We start from the raw sequence: 20,254 nt of genomic DNA on the forward strand, positions 1-20,254 counted from the left end.
TTGCCCCGATGTCGCCCGATGCCTCCCCGGGCCTCCTCCTCCTCTCCTGGACTAAGAGGTCCACGGTAGCACTCACGACATTCGCGAAAACACGAATAATTACGATCGCCCGACACTTTACACGGCACTCCCGACGCGTGAAACTTAACACGGCACTCCCGACACGACGCGCAATGCTACCTGTAACAAATAAAATACATACATATTAGAATAATCTTATTATTTCGCATTATAACATACACAATATAAATATGTAAGCTAGATATATCCACGGATCGCAACACATTCGCGCGCGCGACAACAGATTGAGTTGGGTTATGTTGGCAAGAGATTTTGCATCGAATTTTTCGCGAAATATGCGTTTCGAACAATTACGCCTACATATTAACGTTGAAATTATGATATGCGATTGATAAATATTACAATACAAAGGTTAGAAATCGTTTCTAACGATTATGCTTACTAATTAATCACAGCGGGACGCAGCTCCAACTGCCTGATACTCGCGGCGTTTCGGTAATGGCCGAAGCTACAAACATCGGCAACTTCACTCTAATAGCGCGCGCGATACTATATACATGACTTAATATTTAATATTAATAATTAATCAACACTCAAAGGAGATTCGTTCGAAAAGATATAGCTATAGAAAGAAAAAATATTAATCGAGAATAAGGTATTAAAACATATTATTTATAACATATTACTATTTTATAACTTTTACCATATTATTATTTTAAAATTTAATTAGCAAATTATAACAAACATAATATAAATATAAATATGTAAGCTAAAATATTTAATTAACAAATTTTCGTCTTATTAATATTTTTGACAGAAATCAGCTGATTAAAGCGTTAATTTGCTAATTAATTTTTAAAATGTTTTAAATGATATATTATAATACTTTAAACACGATTAATATTTTCGACAATTATCAGCTGATTTCTGTCAAAAAATATTAATCAAGAATAAGATATTATAACATATTATTTACAATATATTACTATTTTAATGTTTTAACATATTATTATTTTAAAATTTAATTAGCAAATTAACGCTTTAATCAGCTAATTTCGGTGAAAAAATATTAATCGAGTTTAAACAAACTTTATATTATATTTTTAAAAATATTCTTTTTAACATAAAATCGAAGAATGGCGTGCGCTACGCGCGCGCTTGTGTGTATATGTTGTTCTAGTTCTTAAAAAGTCGCATGTTTCAAGAGTTAATAATGGGGGGAGGAGGGGGGGAGGAAACTGAGATTTTTCGAATCTAATAATTTTAAGATCTGAATATTTCTGATATAGAAATGCTAAACTGAATAAAATATTTATAAAGTTATAAAGAAAGAGATGACATTCTCTTTCAGATGACGGACAAGAAGTATCGGCCAGACCGCGAAGAATGTCAGAGCACAACACGGCCAACAAAAAGGAACCGATACCAGCCGGTTCGGCATTCTTCATTTTTTCAAGCACCAATGGGTACAGAAACTTCTTGAATATTTTTATTTCCCATTAACAAAGATCAAATTAATTCGACGTAAAATTACTTAAATTTTTCCGAATGTCTATTTTTCAAGCAGCTCATCTGGATCGTATATGATCATTTCTTTTTGCAGATTTCGCATTTTCTGCCATTGGTTTTGCAATCACAGTTATTTCAGCAATGTGATACTGCTCTGCATCATGATTTCCTCCGCCATGTTAGCCGCCGAGGATCCACTGAAAGCTTCATCGGACAGAAATCAGGTAATTTAAATCGTCGAAAGAAGAATCGATGTTTGATTTCTTTCTTTTTTTTTTAGCAACGTTAATATCTGTTCTGTTGAAACTTTAAGCACAAAACTGTCAAAGTATCAATGTAAAAATGGTCAGAAATAAATGTGGCGTATATACGTGTGTTACAGATATTGAACCACTTTGACTACTTTTTCACTACTGTCTTCACGATCGAAATCTGTCTCAAAATGATCTCGTATGGCTTCATCATCCACGAGGGCGCGTTTTGCAGATCGGCTTTTAATCTGCTCGATCTTCTCGTCGTTTGCGCTTCTCTCGTTTCCATGTCTGTCAGGTATATACATATATGTGTTCTCTTCACATTACATATTAATATTTCTAGCCCAGTCTTGCATGTAAAAATAAAAAGATATAGGAAAACATTTCTTTTTGCCTTCTACACAACTACGTGTATATGATTAGAATTATCTATTCAATTTTTCAATTAAGAATTCTATATATAATTTTATATCTATTTATAATTATAATCGTGCTATTTTTCATATCATAGTATTATACGAAATATAATAGTATTATGTAAATGAAAATCAGAATTTCATCGAAAATAGTTTGATTATTTGAAAGATAAAGCTCGCCCTAGATGTAAATTCTTTCGTTGCGCTTGTTCTATATTAATACAATGATTCATTGGATATCTTTATGTATATAATTGCAGCTCTGGCGCGTTCTCCTTCATCAAGGTGCTCCGAGTACTTCGTGTTCTGAGGCCGCTGCGTGCCATCAATCGCGCCAAGGGATTAAAGGTATCTCTTTCATTTGTCTCACCTATCCGCAAGTCCGCTAAAACCGGCCCGACTCACACAGCATATACGCGTCCTTACAGAACGTAATAGTAACGCCAGAGGCATAATATACCGTAATGTCCACAGCCAGCTAAATTAAAGAGTACGCTCCCGTTAGCCCGACGTTGATTGCCATGCCAAGTCGCGATTATTCAAATGTATACAAATGGTGGAAGAGCGCCGAGCTAGCTTTGGAAAAAAACATCGCGCAAACGAGTTATTTCCGTATTCACGCGCGACAATTTATATTTTTTCTAAAAAATCTGCAAAAAGATATAAAAATATTATTCAATCGTCGATTTCCTTTCTAACCGATTAACAAAATCTCCGTAGCAATTTCAGTCCGCAAACGGATATTGAAAAGACCTTCATCTTTCATTCAAAAGATCTATTCTATTTCTTTCATTTAGAAATTGAAATCTAATATCGAACTCTTATTTAAAGAAACTTAACTCTCGAGAGATCCGGATTTTCATTCGCTCTCTACGAGGACAAATGCTTTCCGCGACTTCCAGAGAGCTACTCGAACTCGTCGCCAACAATATATACATCATACATATATATATATAAATACGTGCTAAAAGCGTTTGACGCGATAATTTCCATCTCTCCACCTCACCCGAAGGGCGAATATATATATTATGAATTAATGTTGTGAACCCAGCACGTAGTACAGTGCGTCATCGTAGCGGTAAAGACTATCGGAAACATAGTCCTCGTCACCAGCCTCCTGCAGTTCGTGTTCGCCGTCATTGGCGTACAGCTCTTCAAGGTAGGATTATCGGGTTCCGATACACCGAGACGGCCCCGAAAAAAAGCTCTCCTCCGAACCTCTTGTAGTATATACATTAGAGTGGCATAATGTTTTATCAATTGATACTCTCTTCTCCCCCTTTCTTCCCTAACCCTAGCCCCTATTCCGTTTTCTAAAAAAAAAAAAAAGTTAGCCTTGAACTCCCACCCCTTCTGTCTCCCTTTCTCTCTTACTCTCTTTCTCTATCAAGATTAGATTTCGACATTTATTCATCCGTTTGTCCACACATTTTTTAATGCAATCTCAGCCAGAAAAAAATATAATTCACCATCACCATATATTCCATCACTACTACTATTACGACTATTACCTAGCTACTTAAGTACGCCTTTGCTCGATATCTCGGCAGCTTCTTCGACGATTATTTCCGCTCTGTTGCGAAACACGCAGTCAGCTTCGTAATCGATTAACGATTGTTTCCGCGAACATTGTTGTCCATCTAAGTGATCTTGAACGCAAGAACACGACTCTAAAACTCTCTTTGTCTTTGTCTTTGTCTTTGTCTTTCGAGAGAGAGAGAGAGAGAGAGAGAGAGAGAGAGAGAGAGAGAGAGAGAGAGAGAGAGAGAGAGAGAGAGAGAGAGAGAGAGAGAACATATGCGTTTGAAAAGAGCTTCTCGCTTTACAATGAAATAAAATATTATGTGTTTTCTCTGCACACTGAAATTTTTATCACGCGCACGTGACTTTGGCGATTTTTTTATCACCATTTTTTGCTCACCTCTGTACACGTTTTTTTGTATGAACATATACGTAACTCGGGGGTAAGTTTCATCAATGATCGTCACAGAAAGCTCTCATAGAAAATCCCAGCTCGCGATACAATATCGATATCGGATCGATGATTATTCGCGCGCGCAATTCCGCGCCAAGTTGCGGAATTAACGAACCTACGGTCCAATTAAAGAGCACGTCTCTCCATTCGACGTAATATCGATCGATGCGCGCGCGAGACAGCGACACGTGGAAAAATAATCGTCGGAGTGGCGCGAGCACGAGGCGAATGTTGTTTTCTCTGACAGATGCACCTCTGGGTACCCTCCCCCCCCCCTGCCCCCTATTAAACAAGCTGTTTTTTGGCGTGTAAAAATTTACTTACTCATAATTGAATTTCTTGTCTCGACACTCTCCCCGAAACCTCTCACTGGAGCCACGGTTGCGTTTCTTTTTTTTTGTGTGTTCCCCTTTATATAAGATTTTATTACGTCAATACACCCCGTTTATTATCGAAAGCCATACAATTTGACTCTTTGCCTTTATTGTCTCGTTTTTTATATTGACGTATAGCTCATTCAATAATGAACCAATGCTGAATCGTTCAATAGTTTGCGTTATTAATGTACAACTTGATGGTTCTTTTACTTCTGTTTTTTTTTTTTTGTAAATAATATTTTATAAAATGTTTTCAATACTGTAAACTTATTTGAAAAATTGCCTATTAGAAAATTTTTCACAACGAGAAGAGGAGAGAAAAAAAATAGATATTTATCAATTGAAAAGATTCATTAATGGAATATAGAGATATAATCCTTCAATATAATCCTTCATAGATTATATATCGTTTGTAAGTTTACATATTTATTGCTTCTTATTTTGCTACATCAAAGTCGGGCCAAGTACTTTAAAACTTTTAGAAAAACGCGCAAGAGCTTTATTTGAAATTTATCTGAAAGGCTCTTTCTCGATTCAATCAAACACTGTCTATACGTTATATATAAAGTCATTTATGTTTCAATCTACTAGATAACATATAATATATCTTCTATTTAGTATGAAAGAAGTTTCCTTAGTGACAGTTCCTGATGATTTAATTATGAGAAATGTGATGTTTCTCTAGCTGTATAGCATGACTCCTATTATATAATCTGAATCGTGAAAGCAACAGATTACATCAACAGATACATATATGCATATCGTTTTGAATAAAGTTCCCAGAAAATGCAAAAATCACATCACCGTATCATTTGTCGATAGCATCAGAGCAAGGAGAACGCTGTTGTTATTTCGCGTTTGTGAAAAACTGACAAAAAAAACACAAACACTGTTCTCGCTAGACTATTGACTATAAAAACAAAAACAATTCGAGAAATATTATATCGCATACCGATTTTTTTTTTTTACGTACGTATATATGTACGATTTTATTCAGAATTATTACAAAGAGACAAAACAATTTTGTCACATACACATACACATACATATATACATAGACATTGATGCGTGATACGATTTTCCGCCGCGAAAGTTTCTTTCATGCGATTCTCTGTCGTTTCAATATATCGACATGTTGATTCGATATATCCTATTTTGCTTTCAAAACCAAATTGAGTTATAATCTATATATCTCATTTCATTTGATTTTTGATCGGAAATTGTTTGCTGGAAATCATATTTTCAAAAAATGCGGGAAATAATTAAAACCATACAATAAAACACATATGCTCCACAATTGCGAAAAGAAAAAAAATCTATAAGAAGAAGATGTAAAGTCGAGTAGAGCAATTAAAATCTTAATAATTTGTTTAATTATAAAAAAATGTTTAGTGGCCATAATCTTTTAATATTTTTCGAATTGTAAATTCGACCCTCTCGAATAACTACTCGCGCTATTATATTTTGACAGTTTTGTAATGATCAGATTATCCCTTGAAAAAAAATCACGCAGTATTATCCTACTTATCCCATGGTCTCGATTACTCTATTTGATCTCATCATAAGTAGATCCACGCCGATATAATATAGTATTATATGAACGTATACATAGTGGATGAGTGACCGGGGGGAGATGAGACGGCAGCTCAAAAGCAGATCGGGGATAGTCGAGTGTAAACAAAAAAAAGCGGCTTTATGCAAGGCCTAACATGCCTTTGCTCTTTCGGCTTTCGTTTTTTGCTCCCATCAGCTGGACACACGATACATATACCCCTTTTATATTATATATATATATCTATATATCTATATTCTTCTTTTTGCCATCAAGAGACTTTTTGCTGCTCGAAACTTGATTATATATCGCTATGCAACGAAAACAATCACACACAAATCTACATACATTCACATATATACGTACATTTATAGTGCGTAAAAAAAATGTTCAAGTTTTAGTTTCTTTGTGGATTGCCTTTTAAGACATTCATCGTTTCAGTTTCTCAATCTCATTCATGTCTCGTCAAATCGCTGTCTTTTGATGATTTTCTTTAATAATTCTGGAAAAAGGAGAGAGAAAAATCGTGCGTGAGCTATGATGGTTACGTTCCGTGCGATTTTTCTCAAAGTTCAAGAAAGCCTTCAAAGGATTTGACGACGTGGATGGTAGATTCGAATCGAAACGATGAATGTCTTATAAAACAGCATAAAAAAAAAACTTCCACGAATACTTTTTGAGAAAACACATTGAAAAAAATATATATTGAAGTTCAAAGGGAGACAGCTTCTTTAGCTTGAAAGAAACTCATAAATAAGATTTCAGATTAGCCAATTATATCTCTTACAATGTCATTTCGGGAACTCTTTGATTACACTCTTTGATCGTAATATTTATTTTCAGAAATTATTGATGTCTTAAAAATAAACTCTGTAAAAGAAATAAAAGGTAATAAATTTAATTACTTGGTTGTATATATTATGAGATGTACAATATTTTTTTTATGCACTATATAGAAAATCGGAGCAGATCGATACGAGCCGAAAAAAAATCACGCAAAAATTATCGAATTAGCAATTAATAAAAAAAGCAACGTATGCATATGTCATTCTAATTTAAACTATTTTTTTGGAATTACTCGTTATATAACGTATAGTCTTCGATTTTTTTCTCGAGGAAACGAAGGAATCCCTCTCCGTTTTTAAAAATGTATACAGTTGCTTTCGATTATTTAAAAGTATCTTTCGATATGGCTCGAGCGTGTCGATCTCCCCCAACAAACACACCGACATATATACTTCGCGGACACACACATACACACAGAGGCATTTATATCTTTCAAGCGGAGCCAAGGGTGTACTTTAATTCCTTCAATTTTTATCTTTTTACACGCACACTTTTCCACCCAGCAAAAAAAAAAAAAAAAATAAGACTCACGCAGCCTTCGTGATTTTAAGATTGAATAGTAGAGGATGTTTGAGAATTGCATGCTTGTGCCGGCTGAGCGTTGCTGAGTGGTGTGCCGCTATATTAACATGAGAGAGAAAGGTGAAGGAGATGAAGAAAAGGGCACTATTTCTTTCTTTTCTTTCTCATAAGCCTCCGCTCGTCGCCGGGACTCTGCTGGATAATCGAAAAGGGGAAATATCACGAAAAGAGCGGTCCCTGTATTATATATACGCGCGCACAGACCCATAATTGCTGCAAAAGGAAGCACCACGGCAATTTCCTTCTCCGTTTTCAGCTTAGAAATCGTCGATCCCGATCGTCCGATTTTGCTTCGTGACAGCTCAGCTTAAATACTACGAAAATCGGCATCAAACTACATGCATTGAGATTGAAAATTGAAGATTCGAATTTGATCAGTCATCATAACAAAAGGTGGCAAGATCTCCTTTTCCCGATTGATCACATTCGAACCTTGAATCTTGATCTCATCTTGAATCCGATGCCAACTTAAGATATTTCGCTATTGAAATAAACGATTACACATCTAGGTGCGTTGACATTCATGTAATCTTTATTATGCTTTCGAGTTGTATAGATAGACGCAAACAAGTCAAAACTGAAAAATTTTCTCGAAATGTTTAATGGAACTTTTGACTCTTGTGATTCAGAAGCAATCGAGATCGATGAAAGCATAGAATATTCGTATAAGGTCTCATGAATTTATTATATTAGACTTAGACGAACTCGATGGAAGCTGCTAGGTGGATCAATGTCGATCAAGTTAAATTATGGCATTACAAATTTCAAATTTATATAGCGAAATGACGATCGCGTTAATCCTTTATCGAACCTGTCATCGAACCTTCTTCTTGCGAAGCCTCACAAGTATCATTAATTTTCCAATCGGAATCTATATAGAGTTTCTTAAACACTCGCGGACAAAAGTCTCAAAAGTGCTTCGTAAAAGTTCTTTTCTCTCGATAAAGGATATAACAAGATATTTCGCTAGCAGCACAATGACGTAGAAAGATGACATTCACGAAGCTGATCGAGGATATCGAAATATCGAATTTTAATTTTAATACAATAGGGGAAGGTATAGAGTAATACACACACACACACACATATATATATATAGAAAGATGGTAGAATAGTTGACATTCTCTAGGCTACGTTTATATATATTAGCTTGTTTTGATTATTAATCTTACAATTAGGCAGACGAGTCGTTCAGCCCAACAACATTATATCTATCTATACCTGTCTATCTCTATCCACTTATCTATATATATCTCTCTCTCTTTCTCTATCTATATATCTATATATACATATATATATTTCTCTCTTTCTCTCTCTCTCTTTATCTGTATATATACATATATATCTATCTATATATATATATATATATATATATATATATATATGTATATATCGCTCGTAGTTTCATGTGTATCGATCGCCCTACCATGTCTCCCCCTCACACGCACACACACAAACATAATACACACATGTATGCGACGCGCGATATTGGGTGTTACAGAAGTAGCTAAGCGCAAGCTAGCTCCGCGAGTGCCTGGTTTTGAGTTCTCGATCGACGGGGTGCGAGAGGGTGAAGATGCGTCGCTCTCTCTCTCTACGCGCAGCGATCACACGATGCAGGCGCGATAAACAAAAAGGCAATAAACGTGGGCGAATAAATAAATGGACGCTCTCGGTGCCATGTCGCCGATCGAGCTTGCGAGGTGGAATTTTTAGCTTCGCGAATCCGCGAAGCTTTTCGCGACGTCGCGGGAGAAACGAGCAATTTTATTCTCGAGAAAAATTGGGAATAGCATTTTTTTTTAATAGGTTTGAATCTTGCGTATGTTAAAAAATGTATATATAATACTTAAAGTAACGAATAAAAAAGAAAGAAAAAATTAGAATTATAGCAAAATGATGTTTTACACCGCAGGATATATATTTTTATAACAGAGATGCACGAGAGAGAATGTAATCGTAGTTGATCGATAAAATATAAATATCACGATAATTATTATGATATCCGCTTATTGGAGTTACATCCTCGTAGAAGAATTTCTCAGATCGTTCCAATTTCCAACTTGCAATTTTCGAGATTTGCACAATGTACATACATCATGTACGTGAAGCGATAACGGCTTTGAGCGCGGTACCTGCCAATTTTATTGAGAAGCGACCCGAACGAGAGAGCGGATATCCCACACGATTCGCAGACGTAACCGATTTACGCGAACACGCACTCGTGGTTTCGCATATGCGAAATCGACTTTCGACGAGGAAACGCCGAGGTTTCCCGGTCCAAAAAAATCCCATAGGTGCATTGCCGAGAAAAAACATCGAGCACTGATGGGTCGGATGGATGGCGAGGGCTTGGTTCACGATGAAAAAAAAAGGAGTAAACCCCCCTCCCCCTAACAAAAAAAAAAAGAAACGAAAAGAGAAAAGAGAGGGCAAAACCGAAAAAGAGAGAGCTTTGAAAAATCTCTCGAATCGAGAGTGGATCTTCACGGGGAGAAACAGAGAGAAGCTGCGCAACACTTTCAATGGTATAAATATATGTTCAAACGAATCGTGTATCGCGGCGTATAAGTGAAATTTATACAATGTAGAGATACAAGACGGAGACAGCACGAGGGAGGATAATCGAGCTACTAGCAGCGAGCTAAGCGTTATAATAAATAAAGAGCGACTAGAAAAAAAGGAGCGCGACGAGATTAATTAGAAAAGAGAGAAAAATTTGAATCGCGGCGAGAACTTCCACCACTCGAACCCCCCATCGATTCTCCCCTCAATTTCCCCCCTTGCCCCTGGAGCGATACCCTGATCACCCGAAATTAATGCTACTTTGTTTTTTTTGTTCTCTCTCACTCTCTCACCACCCCACGTGTTCCCCGCTGTGCTCGCTCGCCCCTGCTCGTCCGCAACTGAAAAACGCTACGTGAAAAAAGTACGTAGTGAAGTGTGTGATTGTCGCCATTAAAACGATCGGCAACATTATGTTGGTCACCTATCTCCTACAGTTCATGTTCGCTGTTATCGGGGTACAGCTGTTTAAGGTAAAGAGACATCCAGCCACATCCACTTAGAAAAGCTTACTAAACGAACGAGAGAGATTGCGTTTATCATTCTTTCTCTCTTTCTCTCTCTTTCTCTCTCTGTGCCTCCACCTTTTTTTCTTTTCTCCGTATTTTTGTTTCCACTTGTCTCTCTCCTTGCACTTACGTTCGCTTCTGTCGTCCGACGACGACAACGGTGAAAAATGTGCGGCGGAATTTTCCTGAGCGAAATACGGAGGGAGAGGCCGAAAGTATGTGATGATCGAATTATTGTGTAATTGGTTTTATAAGATAAATTAAATATAAATATCCAAGTGAATCTCTTGTTTTTTGTGAGAAAGAAATTCTCAAGGGAATTAATTAATTTCATGAATTAATTAATTCGTGAAATAAAAATGCAAACACATAAATTTCTAGAAATAAGTAAAATCAGATTTGACATCAAAATAATGCCTGTTTTTCATCACAAAATTTTATCCGAGATATTAATAATGACACTGCGAATGTTATGAATCGTAAAACTTATTATTATATACTACTCGATAAAATAAAGGTGAGAAAAATTTGCCATTAAATAATAATAGAAAAAAATTAGACTTTTTTATATATTACTCCGTATTTCGCAATATTGCTATTTTTCCCATCATTTTCTTTCCGTCCTTCGTGAAATTTCAGATTTAGGCAAACAATTTTGCAGACTCTTATCTCTTTTTCTCACAATTAAAAAGATTTAACATCACAGAGAAAATATGCTGAAACATTTGCACGATATTCGCAGAGCTAGTTTGCCTAAGTGTGTGCTTCAAGTTCTTTCTCTCTTTTTCTTTATTCTGTTCTTTTTATTTTTTCCTCCCATCCCCTTTACATCGTACAAGGGAACGTATCAGCAGCAAGATGCAGCGTTTTACAACATCGAAGCGAACATGTTACGAAACTTCTAACGCAATAACGCTGTAACATGGCGATACTATCACGGACACGTTTCCGACGAAAGTAACTTTCTCCACGTCAAGCTTACTTTCATTGCGAAATTACACCGGGTATCACCCGATTATCCGGACGATATATCATTGCGCCATCGATTATTAATTATCGCACGTGATTCTGACACGGATAACGAAACGATGACGGATCACTCCGCAGATGCATATATACATACACGATCTCGTTGCTGCCGGTATCTCTTTCTTTGTACGTCTTTCCCTCTTTTATGGCAACACCCTCGCGCACGGTAACGCTGTTAATAACAGTATAACGCTTCTTGACCAAAAAAAAAAAAAAAAGAAAACCAGGCGAGATTGTCGTGTAATTTATCGTCGACGTGCAAATTATGTATTGTATATATATATATATATATATATATATAAATCTTTGTATATAATTTATATATATATATTTATTCTCGTCTCTCTCACACACCAACGATACGCATACCATATAGCCATATAATCGTATCTTCCTTTAAAAATAGACACCCCTTAACCAGGCATGCCAGTTTCGCTATATGTGAGAATGAAGCTTTAATCGTAGTGCATGCTGGCCGTCCACGTGCACCGAAACCACGAGTTTACACGTGATTTTATATGTGACAGAACGAAACGAATTCTTATATACTATACATGTATTATAAATTGGTACATAAAGGTAAATCGTAATAAAGAAATAAAAATTAGATACTAGTAAGGAAATTAATAATTAATATTCACAATTTTCGCAATTATATATTAAGGCTCCTGTCTCCTTGCCGACCATGTCGAAATCGTGACGTCAGAGGCGAGAAAACACACGCTAAAATTTCTTAGATGCCATTTCAAAATAAAAAAATATTTCGATGAAACAGCACTTCAGATGGCTTTAGCACATTCTTAGAAAACCCCGAAAACTATCCTTTCCCCTTTATAATCAATCAACAGTTGTAAAATGTAATATTATGAAGCCCAGTCCGTCTGGTCTTTGCATATGCGCAGTCATTCCGCATGTCAAAGTCTGATATCTCGATCATTTTACAAATGTTGATTGATTATAAAGGGAAAAGGATAGTTTTCGGGGGTTTTTAAGAGTGTGCTAAGGCCATCTGAAGTGCTGTTTAATCGAAATATCTTTTCATTAAAAAATGGCATCTAAGAATTTTCAGCGTGTGCTTTCTCGCCTCTGACGTCACAATCCAATATGGCCGCGGTGAGCACCCAGGAGCCTTAATGATTATAAATATTAATTTATTTGAAGTTTACAATATTGATACAAAAATATTAGCCTCTTTAATACATATTTATCTCTTAATGAATTATCTTCGTCAAGATTGTGTGTCAATATACGCGAATAATTTCGATCTCTTTTAAAAACTGCGATTGAAACGTACGGTTATTTTTTTCTTTTTTTTTTTTAGATTAATCGTTTCGTTTTGCCACGGCTAGACACCAGTTGGTTCTTCACGACTCACAAGACCCCACGAGGAAACTGTAGAAGAGACTGTACACTTGAATTTAGGGTTTAGATGAAAGAGATAGATTGTTCGAAAGATATTACGCAGAGATGTGTCTGTATATAAGATAAAACGGCGTTATGTTTCTGAGCCGCAGTGTGAAATAACGTTGAAGTTACTCGCACGCGAGTCCGATCGGGGACCCGCGATGCGCCATTAGCATAGTAGTTTCCCTTATATGTTAGAGAGATGCGAACACACAGAAGTTTCAACAGTTACTCTATATAGGCGTGAGAGACTCTCTTCGTCGACTTCGACTAACGTTATTCATGCACACACGCCGGAAGTGAGAATGCGGTGTGTAGACAATGTATAACCGCAACTCCCCCGCATCGCGACGTTTAAAATCGATATCGCTCTGCGAAATTGCATTCTATTGAAACGCCGAGCCTCCAACAACGACGCGACGAGACAATACGACGAGTGAAGACACGTCGTTTCTCTGCTTTTCTCCGAATAATGCTTATTAATGTGGCTTACGAATGAGTATCGGCTTTCATCAAGGCGATGTAACCGTTTTAAAGGGAAGACGGTAATTTAACAGGGAATATTTCGTGGTTGCGGTTCGTCCGACACGCGTTGCATGGAATCTGGATATATCTTTTTTTTTATTTTTTTATTTTTCGAACGTTACAAACAAACGGTTGTTGCGTTTCGATGCGAGGCGAGGAAGGGATGATTGCGGTAATAATCGGATTTATATAAGAGAGTCGCGGGATTTTTCTATCTCTATCTCTTGATCGCGCGAATGTGCGCAAATAATTATATTTACAAATGTGATTGTTTAATCCATGTGGATTATTTTACGAGAATATTATCTTGATAAAGTATATATGTATATGTATATGAGTCAGTCATCCTGTGACAAGCGAAAAATTATGTATAAAGGATCATTTTTTAGGAAAAATATTAATTAAAGAATCCAATTAATCTGAACGAAGCTGTTTGGTAAAATAAGTGCGGGAAAAATATTCGTTAAAGTGCAATCGATCTAACGACGTCGTTTGATAACTTAAAAGTGGAACACAAAAATATATTACAATATCTTTATACAATCCAATAAAATAGTCGAACGTGATTTTTTTTAGAAAGATGATAAATTTGATGTAAAATTGATGGAGTCGTCGACGGGATTTAACGCGTCACGTGTCAAAATTAATTAGCATACATTCGTAATAATTATTCGTAATAATAATTACCTATAGTGAAAGATCAAATTTTGTTGTCTCGGTAAAAAATTACGGGAAGATAAAAAATTGAATGAATATAACAAATTATATCAAGATTGTAGTGAAATATTCAACAAAATTGCGATAAAACGCTCTTTAATATACCAATAATGAAGTTGGGATAGACGGTCATAAAGGGGGACTGCCCATTAAGGTTGCTCTAATAACCATTAACGAAAGAGAGAGGGTAATGCTGCGGAGGTTAATTAGAATCGTCGACATATTCTCAACACACTTGGCAATATTCCATGAACACTTTAATGTCTTTCATTATGGTTGTCTATCCCGACATTTGCGGCCATCGGTCCCAATGTTCATACTCGTCCATTTTAAAATGATCCCGCAAGCCGCGCAAGGATGAACGTTTGTTTTCACGTACAAATATTATTTTTCCCTCAACATATATAAACAAAAAAAATTTTTAATTTAATCAATGCGAAACACAATATCTGAATTAATAGATACGACGTAAAAAAAAAAAAAAAAAACAAGAAAAATATATACATCGCGACGAGATAGTGCTGCTTCTGCACGAATATACGTGCAACGCCTGTGCTTTTTTACTTGCAAGCAATTATGGATTACAAGAAAGTGGAAGAGGATGGATGGAAAAAGAGGAAGGAGGTTGAAAGGGAGGGAGGGAGGGAGAGACGATTATATATTATACATAATACAAAATCGTCAGAGCTACGCGCTGCTGTCAGCGGGTATACGGGGTGGGCCTGCGTTGTTATTTCAATCTGTTCGTTATTTTAGCCCGCACCAGCTCGTGTAACGTAGGTGGCAATTAGTACAATTTGGCGCGTCACGTCGGCCCATTGTTCGTGCTTTTTCCCCATGTCGTGTCCGAGTCTCTCGCCCACGCGGACGCGCCATGTTGACAGATATAATGTAGACGCGATGATCTCTCGTCGACAAGGTTTTATACGGAACTGAGCGTGTGTCCTGCGAATCGCGATTGTTCAGGTGCAATAATTGTGCCCGTTTACAAGAGATACACCTTCGCCGCCCCTTCTCGCGAAGAGTCACGTACTATTTCCTCAAATGAACAACGCGCGTAATTTAATTGTATTATTATACACGGGTCACTTGAGAGTTTGAGGCTGAAATTTCCATAATTAAGTAACGCTATTATCTACCTTATGGCTAAAACCATACCGCTTGTAATGTGTTTTATATAACAATTAGTCTTCATACACCACTGCGCTCTCTCGCAAATCCGATATTATGTAATATTACATAATATTAATTAGTTTATAATTATATTATTTCCATATCAATTACGATCCACAATTAAGGTCTGTTAATATATTTATTGAGAAAAATATCATCTTTTCGAAACGAGAGCCACAGATCTGAGAAAATAAATTTCATATCTTCGGTGCTAAGATCTAGCTTATAAAAAATGGATAACGTCGGACGCAAAAATTTTGCTATACCGAAAGAATCGAAAGGATTTTGCGATCGAATGAAACTTACAGGCGGCGAAGGGGATTATGTCAATTTTCGCGAATACAATAATAAATTCGATTATCTCGTTCTGTCAACATGGGCGCGACGCAAGTTCCAAAGCGAGGAGAGGGCGAAGAACCCCGTTTTCTCTCACCGACACCTCTCCCCCTCAGCGTGCTTATGCACTCCAAGCCGAGCGTGTGAACAGAATTACGCTTTTCTTTGTACACGGATATATATAGTCGCGAAATCGTCGGATGACCGCACGCATCGTACCTTGTTGTACATATGTATGCACGTGCCGACGAGGAATGTTCTTTTCTTTTTTTTTTTTTTTCCTTTCCTGTCACGTTTTTTCGCCTCACATTCTAACACTCTCTTTATACTTTGCTCGATCACGTCTCGCTGTTGCTGCCGCTGCTCTTGCAAATTGAGAATGGCCGATTCACAGCTGATGTCTATAATATTACGACGCGCTGGCGATCTTCGTGTTCAATTTTACGCAGAGTGTAGAAATTTAAGCGCGATTACTACTAATTGTAAGTCTACAAATGTCTCGAGACCTTGTAGTATCTTGTCATTTACGCAGCAGTAATTAAAGACCGAAGCGCATAATAATTACGTACGTCACGTCGCAAGTATATATGAACGTGTTGAGTCGATTATCTAATAACGTAATTACTCGCACGTATATGTGGAGTGCTATATTTGGACGGAAAATAATTACTTAGCTCGGTGAATGGCGTTAAATTGAATTTGAGGAACGCCAGTGTGTCATCCGCAGCTTTAACATGTTGCGTAAATTTTAGTCCCGTATTAACGGACACGTTGTATTAACGGCGATCGAAATTGATGGACTTCTTATGTTGTATAGGGCAAGTTTTTCTATTGTACCGATGCATCGAAAATGACGAAGATCGAGTGCCAGTAAGTTCTCATTACGTTAATATAAATCGATTAAATAAACCTATATTTAATTTAAATGCACAAACACGTAAGACATTTAAAAGAAATTTACGGATATATTAAATGTAATATAGAGAGAAAAATTTCTAACCAGATTTTTAACACATATTCACGCGCAATCGAGAAAGATCAAATAGAGCCCACTTTCGGAAAAACTGTGCAAGGCACTCTCTTTTCTAGGGGCACTTATTTGGAATTCGAAGACGGTAATATCAATAGACCGGTCGTGAAACAGAGAGAGTGGCTTCAGCAGCGTTTTCACTTTGATGACGTCGCTAAGGCGATGCTGACCCTCTTTACGGTCTCGACTTTCGAAGGTTGGCCATCGTAAGTACATTCTCATTGTGTTCGAGAAACATTCTTTTCGAGAGGTTTCGATCGCGAATTAAATATAGAAAAGATCACTTGTATGTCGTGAGAGCGAAGTTTTCTTCGCTCTTATTATCGACATAATAAATTGTCCCTTGAGAGAGAATTCGCTTCTTATCGTTCATTTTCGTCATCACTTTCTCTGATTCTAAATTTTGTATCTCGACTACATACGATGCTGTTCTGCTTTAACGGTATTGCGTAAGAATAAATAAGGGTAGACACGGTTCTAGTGATAGTTGGAGATATCACTTAACATTGTCTTCAATGTCTGCTGACAGACTGTTAGAATGGTCGATCGACTCCAACGAAGAGGATCATGGACCAATTCATAACTTCCGGCCGATAGTGGCCGCCTACTACATCATCTACATTATCATCATCGCGTTCTTCATGGTGAACATCTTCGTCGGTTTCGTTATCGTGACATTTCAGAACGAAGGCGAGCAAGAGTACAAAAACTGCGAGCTCGATAAAAATCAGGTAAGTATATCGCGCGAATATCCAATTAATAGTTCGATTAACCATCATGATCAAATTCATAGCGCTTACACCATAATGAGAGACGTACATGCGTGATGCTGAAAATATTTTAATTTCCAATTAAACAAGCATTTTAAAAAGAAACGCTATATTATACATATAATTAAATTTACAATAATTGGTAATAAAATGTAGTGCGACTTTTATTAAAATTTATTAACCGTCGTGTTTATTAATAAAAAAATAATGAAATTGAAAATTATATAGATCCCCCCAGCAACGCGAGAAAAATTGCGTATTCAGATACTTTATTCTGTATTCTATTTATTAAATATTTTATTAAATATTTTTAAAAAATTTTCTCACTATATTTTCTATTAAAATATGTATTTTTAGCATCATACGCGAGACTCTCCGCGTGGCATTATGAAGGCATTAATTCTGTCGTTTTCCTGTACAGAGAAATTGCATCGAGTTCGCGTTAAAGGCCAAGCCAGTCCGCCGATACATACCGAAGCATCGAATACAGTATAAAGTCTGGTGGTTTGTCACCTCCCAACCGTTCGAGTACACGATATTCACGCTAATTATGATCAACACCGTGACCCTCGCGATGAAGTTCTATCGGCAACCGGAAATCTACACGGACGCTCTGGACGTTCTCAATATGATCTTCACCGCCGTATTCGCCCTTGAATTTGTGTTCAAGCTGGCTGCATTTCGATTCAAGGTGCGGACTCGCCTTTATGCATATTGTGTCCTTCGTTATACACATTACATTCGCGTTGAGAAAGCTTTCACGTCTAATTATACCGGCAACTAGCTGTGTGTCATCCGTTTTTATTAATTTGCAGAATTACTTCGGCGACGCGTGGAATGTCTTTGATTTTATTATCGTGCTCGGAAGTTTCATCGACATCGTTTACTCGGAAGTTCACGTAAGTATCAGTTGCGCCTCGACTTTGATCGAGTACCCGAGAAGCAATATTCGCGATTATATTTAAAGAACCGGAAGTGTGATCCGCGAGTCAACCGTTTTACGACCCTTGCAGGGCCCTGGATCCACCCTCATTTCCATCAATTTCTTTAGACTGTTTCGCGTAATGCGATTGGTTAAACTACTGAGCAAGGGGGAGGGCATTCGAACGCTTTTATGGACGTTCATCAAGTCCTTCCAAGCTCTGCCCTACGTTGCCCTTCTCATTATAATGCTCTTCTTTATTTACGCTGTGATAGGCATGCAGGTGAGCGAAATCGATCGATTGAACGCGACGCGCGGTTTAAAAGCGTTGGAAAAACGACGATTTAAGCGAATGATTTTCTTCTCAGGTCTTTGGGAAGATCGCGATAGACGACGAAACGGCGATAAATCGCAATAATAATTTCCAGTCCTTTCCGCAAGCCGTGCTGGTCTTATTTAGATCGGCGACCGGTAAGTATATTCTATATTCGAGGCAATATATTTAATGTTAATGGAGAAAGTTTTCGAATCAGCTGATCTATGCAATTCTCTCAATGAGAAATGCGATAAATCTCTCTCTCAAAGATAAGCGTACAGTTATTATTGAAAAAAAAATTCTTTGTATGTTTCTGAATATAGGCGAGGCCTGGCAAGAAATCATGATGGGTTGTTCGTCGCAACCAGATAAAGTTAGATGCGATCTCAATAGCGACGAATCCACTAAGGCCGAGGGTTGCGGATCGGACATTGCATTTCCCTACTTCATATCTTTCTACGTGCTCTGCTCATTTCTCGTAAGTACTCTCTGGGAATCTTACTTTGTTTTGTTCCAATCTTTGAATATATAATTTCTTTTTCCAAATTCTATAAATCTAATATTTATATCTCGCGAAAAAAAGATCATCAACCTCTTCGTTGCCGTCATTATGGACAACTTTGACTACTTGACGAGAGATTGGTCGATTCTCGGACCGCATCATTTGGACGAATTTATTCGCCTGTGGTCCGAATACGATCCCGACGCGAAAGGACGTATTAAGCATCTCGACGTAGTGACGCTGCTGAGGAAGATATCACCACCCTTGGGTTTCGGAAAGCTGTGCCCTCATAGAGTAGCTTGTAAGGTCAGTAGCTAAGCTTAATGAAGGGTTTATAATTACGGGTCTATGTCTATGATAGAGAGCCTGCAATAGCGATTAAAAAAATAGTGCTACTTTTTTTATACAAAAAATTTATAAATAAATTTTTATCTTATAAAAAAATATATTATGTTATATAAAAATATTATTACTTCTATTTTCATTATTAATTAAATAATTTTCTCTGCACGCGATATCTGATGTAATATTATATCTATTACTCGGGTATATTTTTAATAAAATCGCACGAGTAAAACGAGACAACTGTTGAGCTAAAAAAAAATTAAATTAACATTACAATTTTAATTTCTCTAATCTCGCGAAATTGTAAAATTCAGAGACTCGTCTCGATGAATATGCCGTTGAACAGCGACGGCACCGTGTTGTTTAACGCGACGCTATTCGCCGTCGTGAGAACCTCGTTGAGGATCAAGACGGAGGGTAACATCGACGACGCGAATTCCGAGCTCAGGGCGGTGATCAAGAAGATCTGGAAGAGGACCAGTCCGAAGCTTCTGGATCAGGTCGTTCCGCCGCCCGGAGGTAAGTGATGCGTGTCTCGTCATAAAATTTGTTCTTTTTTTCTCGCGAAATTTAATTTAT

The 20,254-nt window shown here is 37.1% G+C and overlaps 1 protein-coding gene across 7 annotated transcripts in view; it reads left to right on the forward strand.

The window, feature by feature from the left end:
• Positions 1 to 20,254, forward strand: part of Ca-alpha1d (Ca[2+]-channel protein alpha[[1]] subunit D) — a 70,881-nt gene that overhangs the window by 40,243 nt on the left and 10,384 nt on the right. For 5 of the 7 annotated variants that reach the window (XR_014426025.1, XM_083045756.1, XM_083045758.1 and 2 more), the window contains exons 20-34: positions 1,373 to 1,487; positions 1,625 to 1,754; positions 1,913 to 2,079; positions 2,461 to 2,548; positions 3,252 to 3,359; positions 16,608 to 16,660; positions 16,880 to 17,026; positions 17,350 to 17,551; positions 18,012 to 18,281; positions 18,406 to 18,489; positions 18,604 to 18,795; positions 18,881 to 18,983; positions 19,152 to 19,306; positions 19,412 to 19,636; positions 19,990 to 20,194. Coding sequence is in view for 6 of the 7 variants with exons in the window: in XM_083045756.1 (XP_082901882.1) it covers positions 1,373 to 1,487; positions 1,625 to 1,754; positions 1,913 to 2,079; positions 2,461 to 2,548; positions 3,252 to 3,359; positions 16,608 to 16,660; positions 16,880 to 17,026; positions 17,350 to 17,551; positions 18,012 to 18,281; positions 18,406 to 18,489; positions 18,604 to 18,795; positions 18,881 to 18,983; positions 19,152 to 19,306; positions 19,412 to 19,636; positions 19,990 to 20,194 (2,244 nt within the window). In the remaining variant the exon portion in view is untranslated. Of the gene's footprint in view, positions 1 to 1,372; positions 1,488 to 1,624; positions 1,755 to 1,912; positions 2,080 to 2,460; positions 2,549 to 3,251; positions 3,360 to 10,462; positions 10,571 to 16,607; positions 16,661 to 16,879; positions 17,027 to 17,349; positions 17,552 to 18,011; positions 18,282 to 18,405; positions 18,490 to 18,603; positions 18,796 to 18,880; positions 18,984 to 19,151; positions 19,307 to 19,411; positions 19,637 to 19,989; positions 20,195 to 20,254 lie in introns of all 7 variants that reach the window. The other 2 variants (XM_083045757.1, XM_083045759.1) reach the window with 2 other exon arrangements.

The sequence above is a fragment of the Prenolepis imparis genome, unplaced genomic scaffold (genome assembly GCF_030444845.1).
Source record: "Prenolepis imparis isolate NDT839.2.m4 unplaced genomic scaffold, iyPreImpa1.0 SCAF_9, whole genome shotgun sequence".
NCBI lineage: Eukaryota > Metazoa > Arthropoda > Insecta > Hymenoptera > Formicidae > Prenolepis > Prenolepis imparis.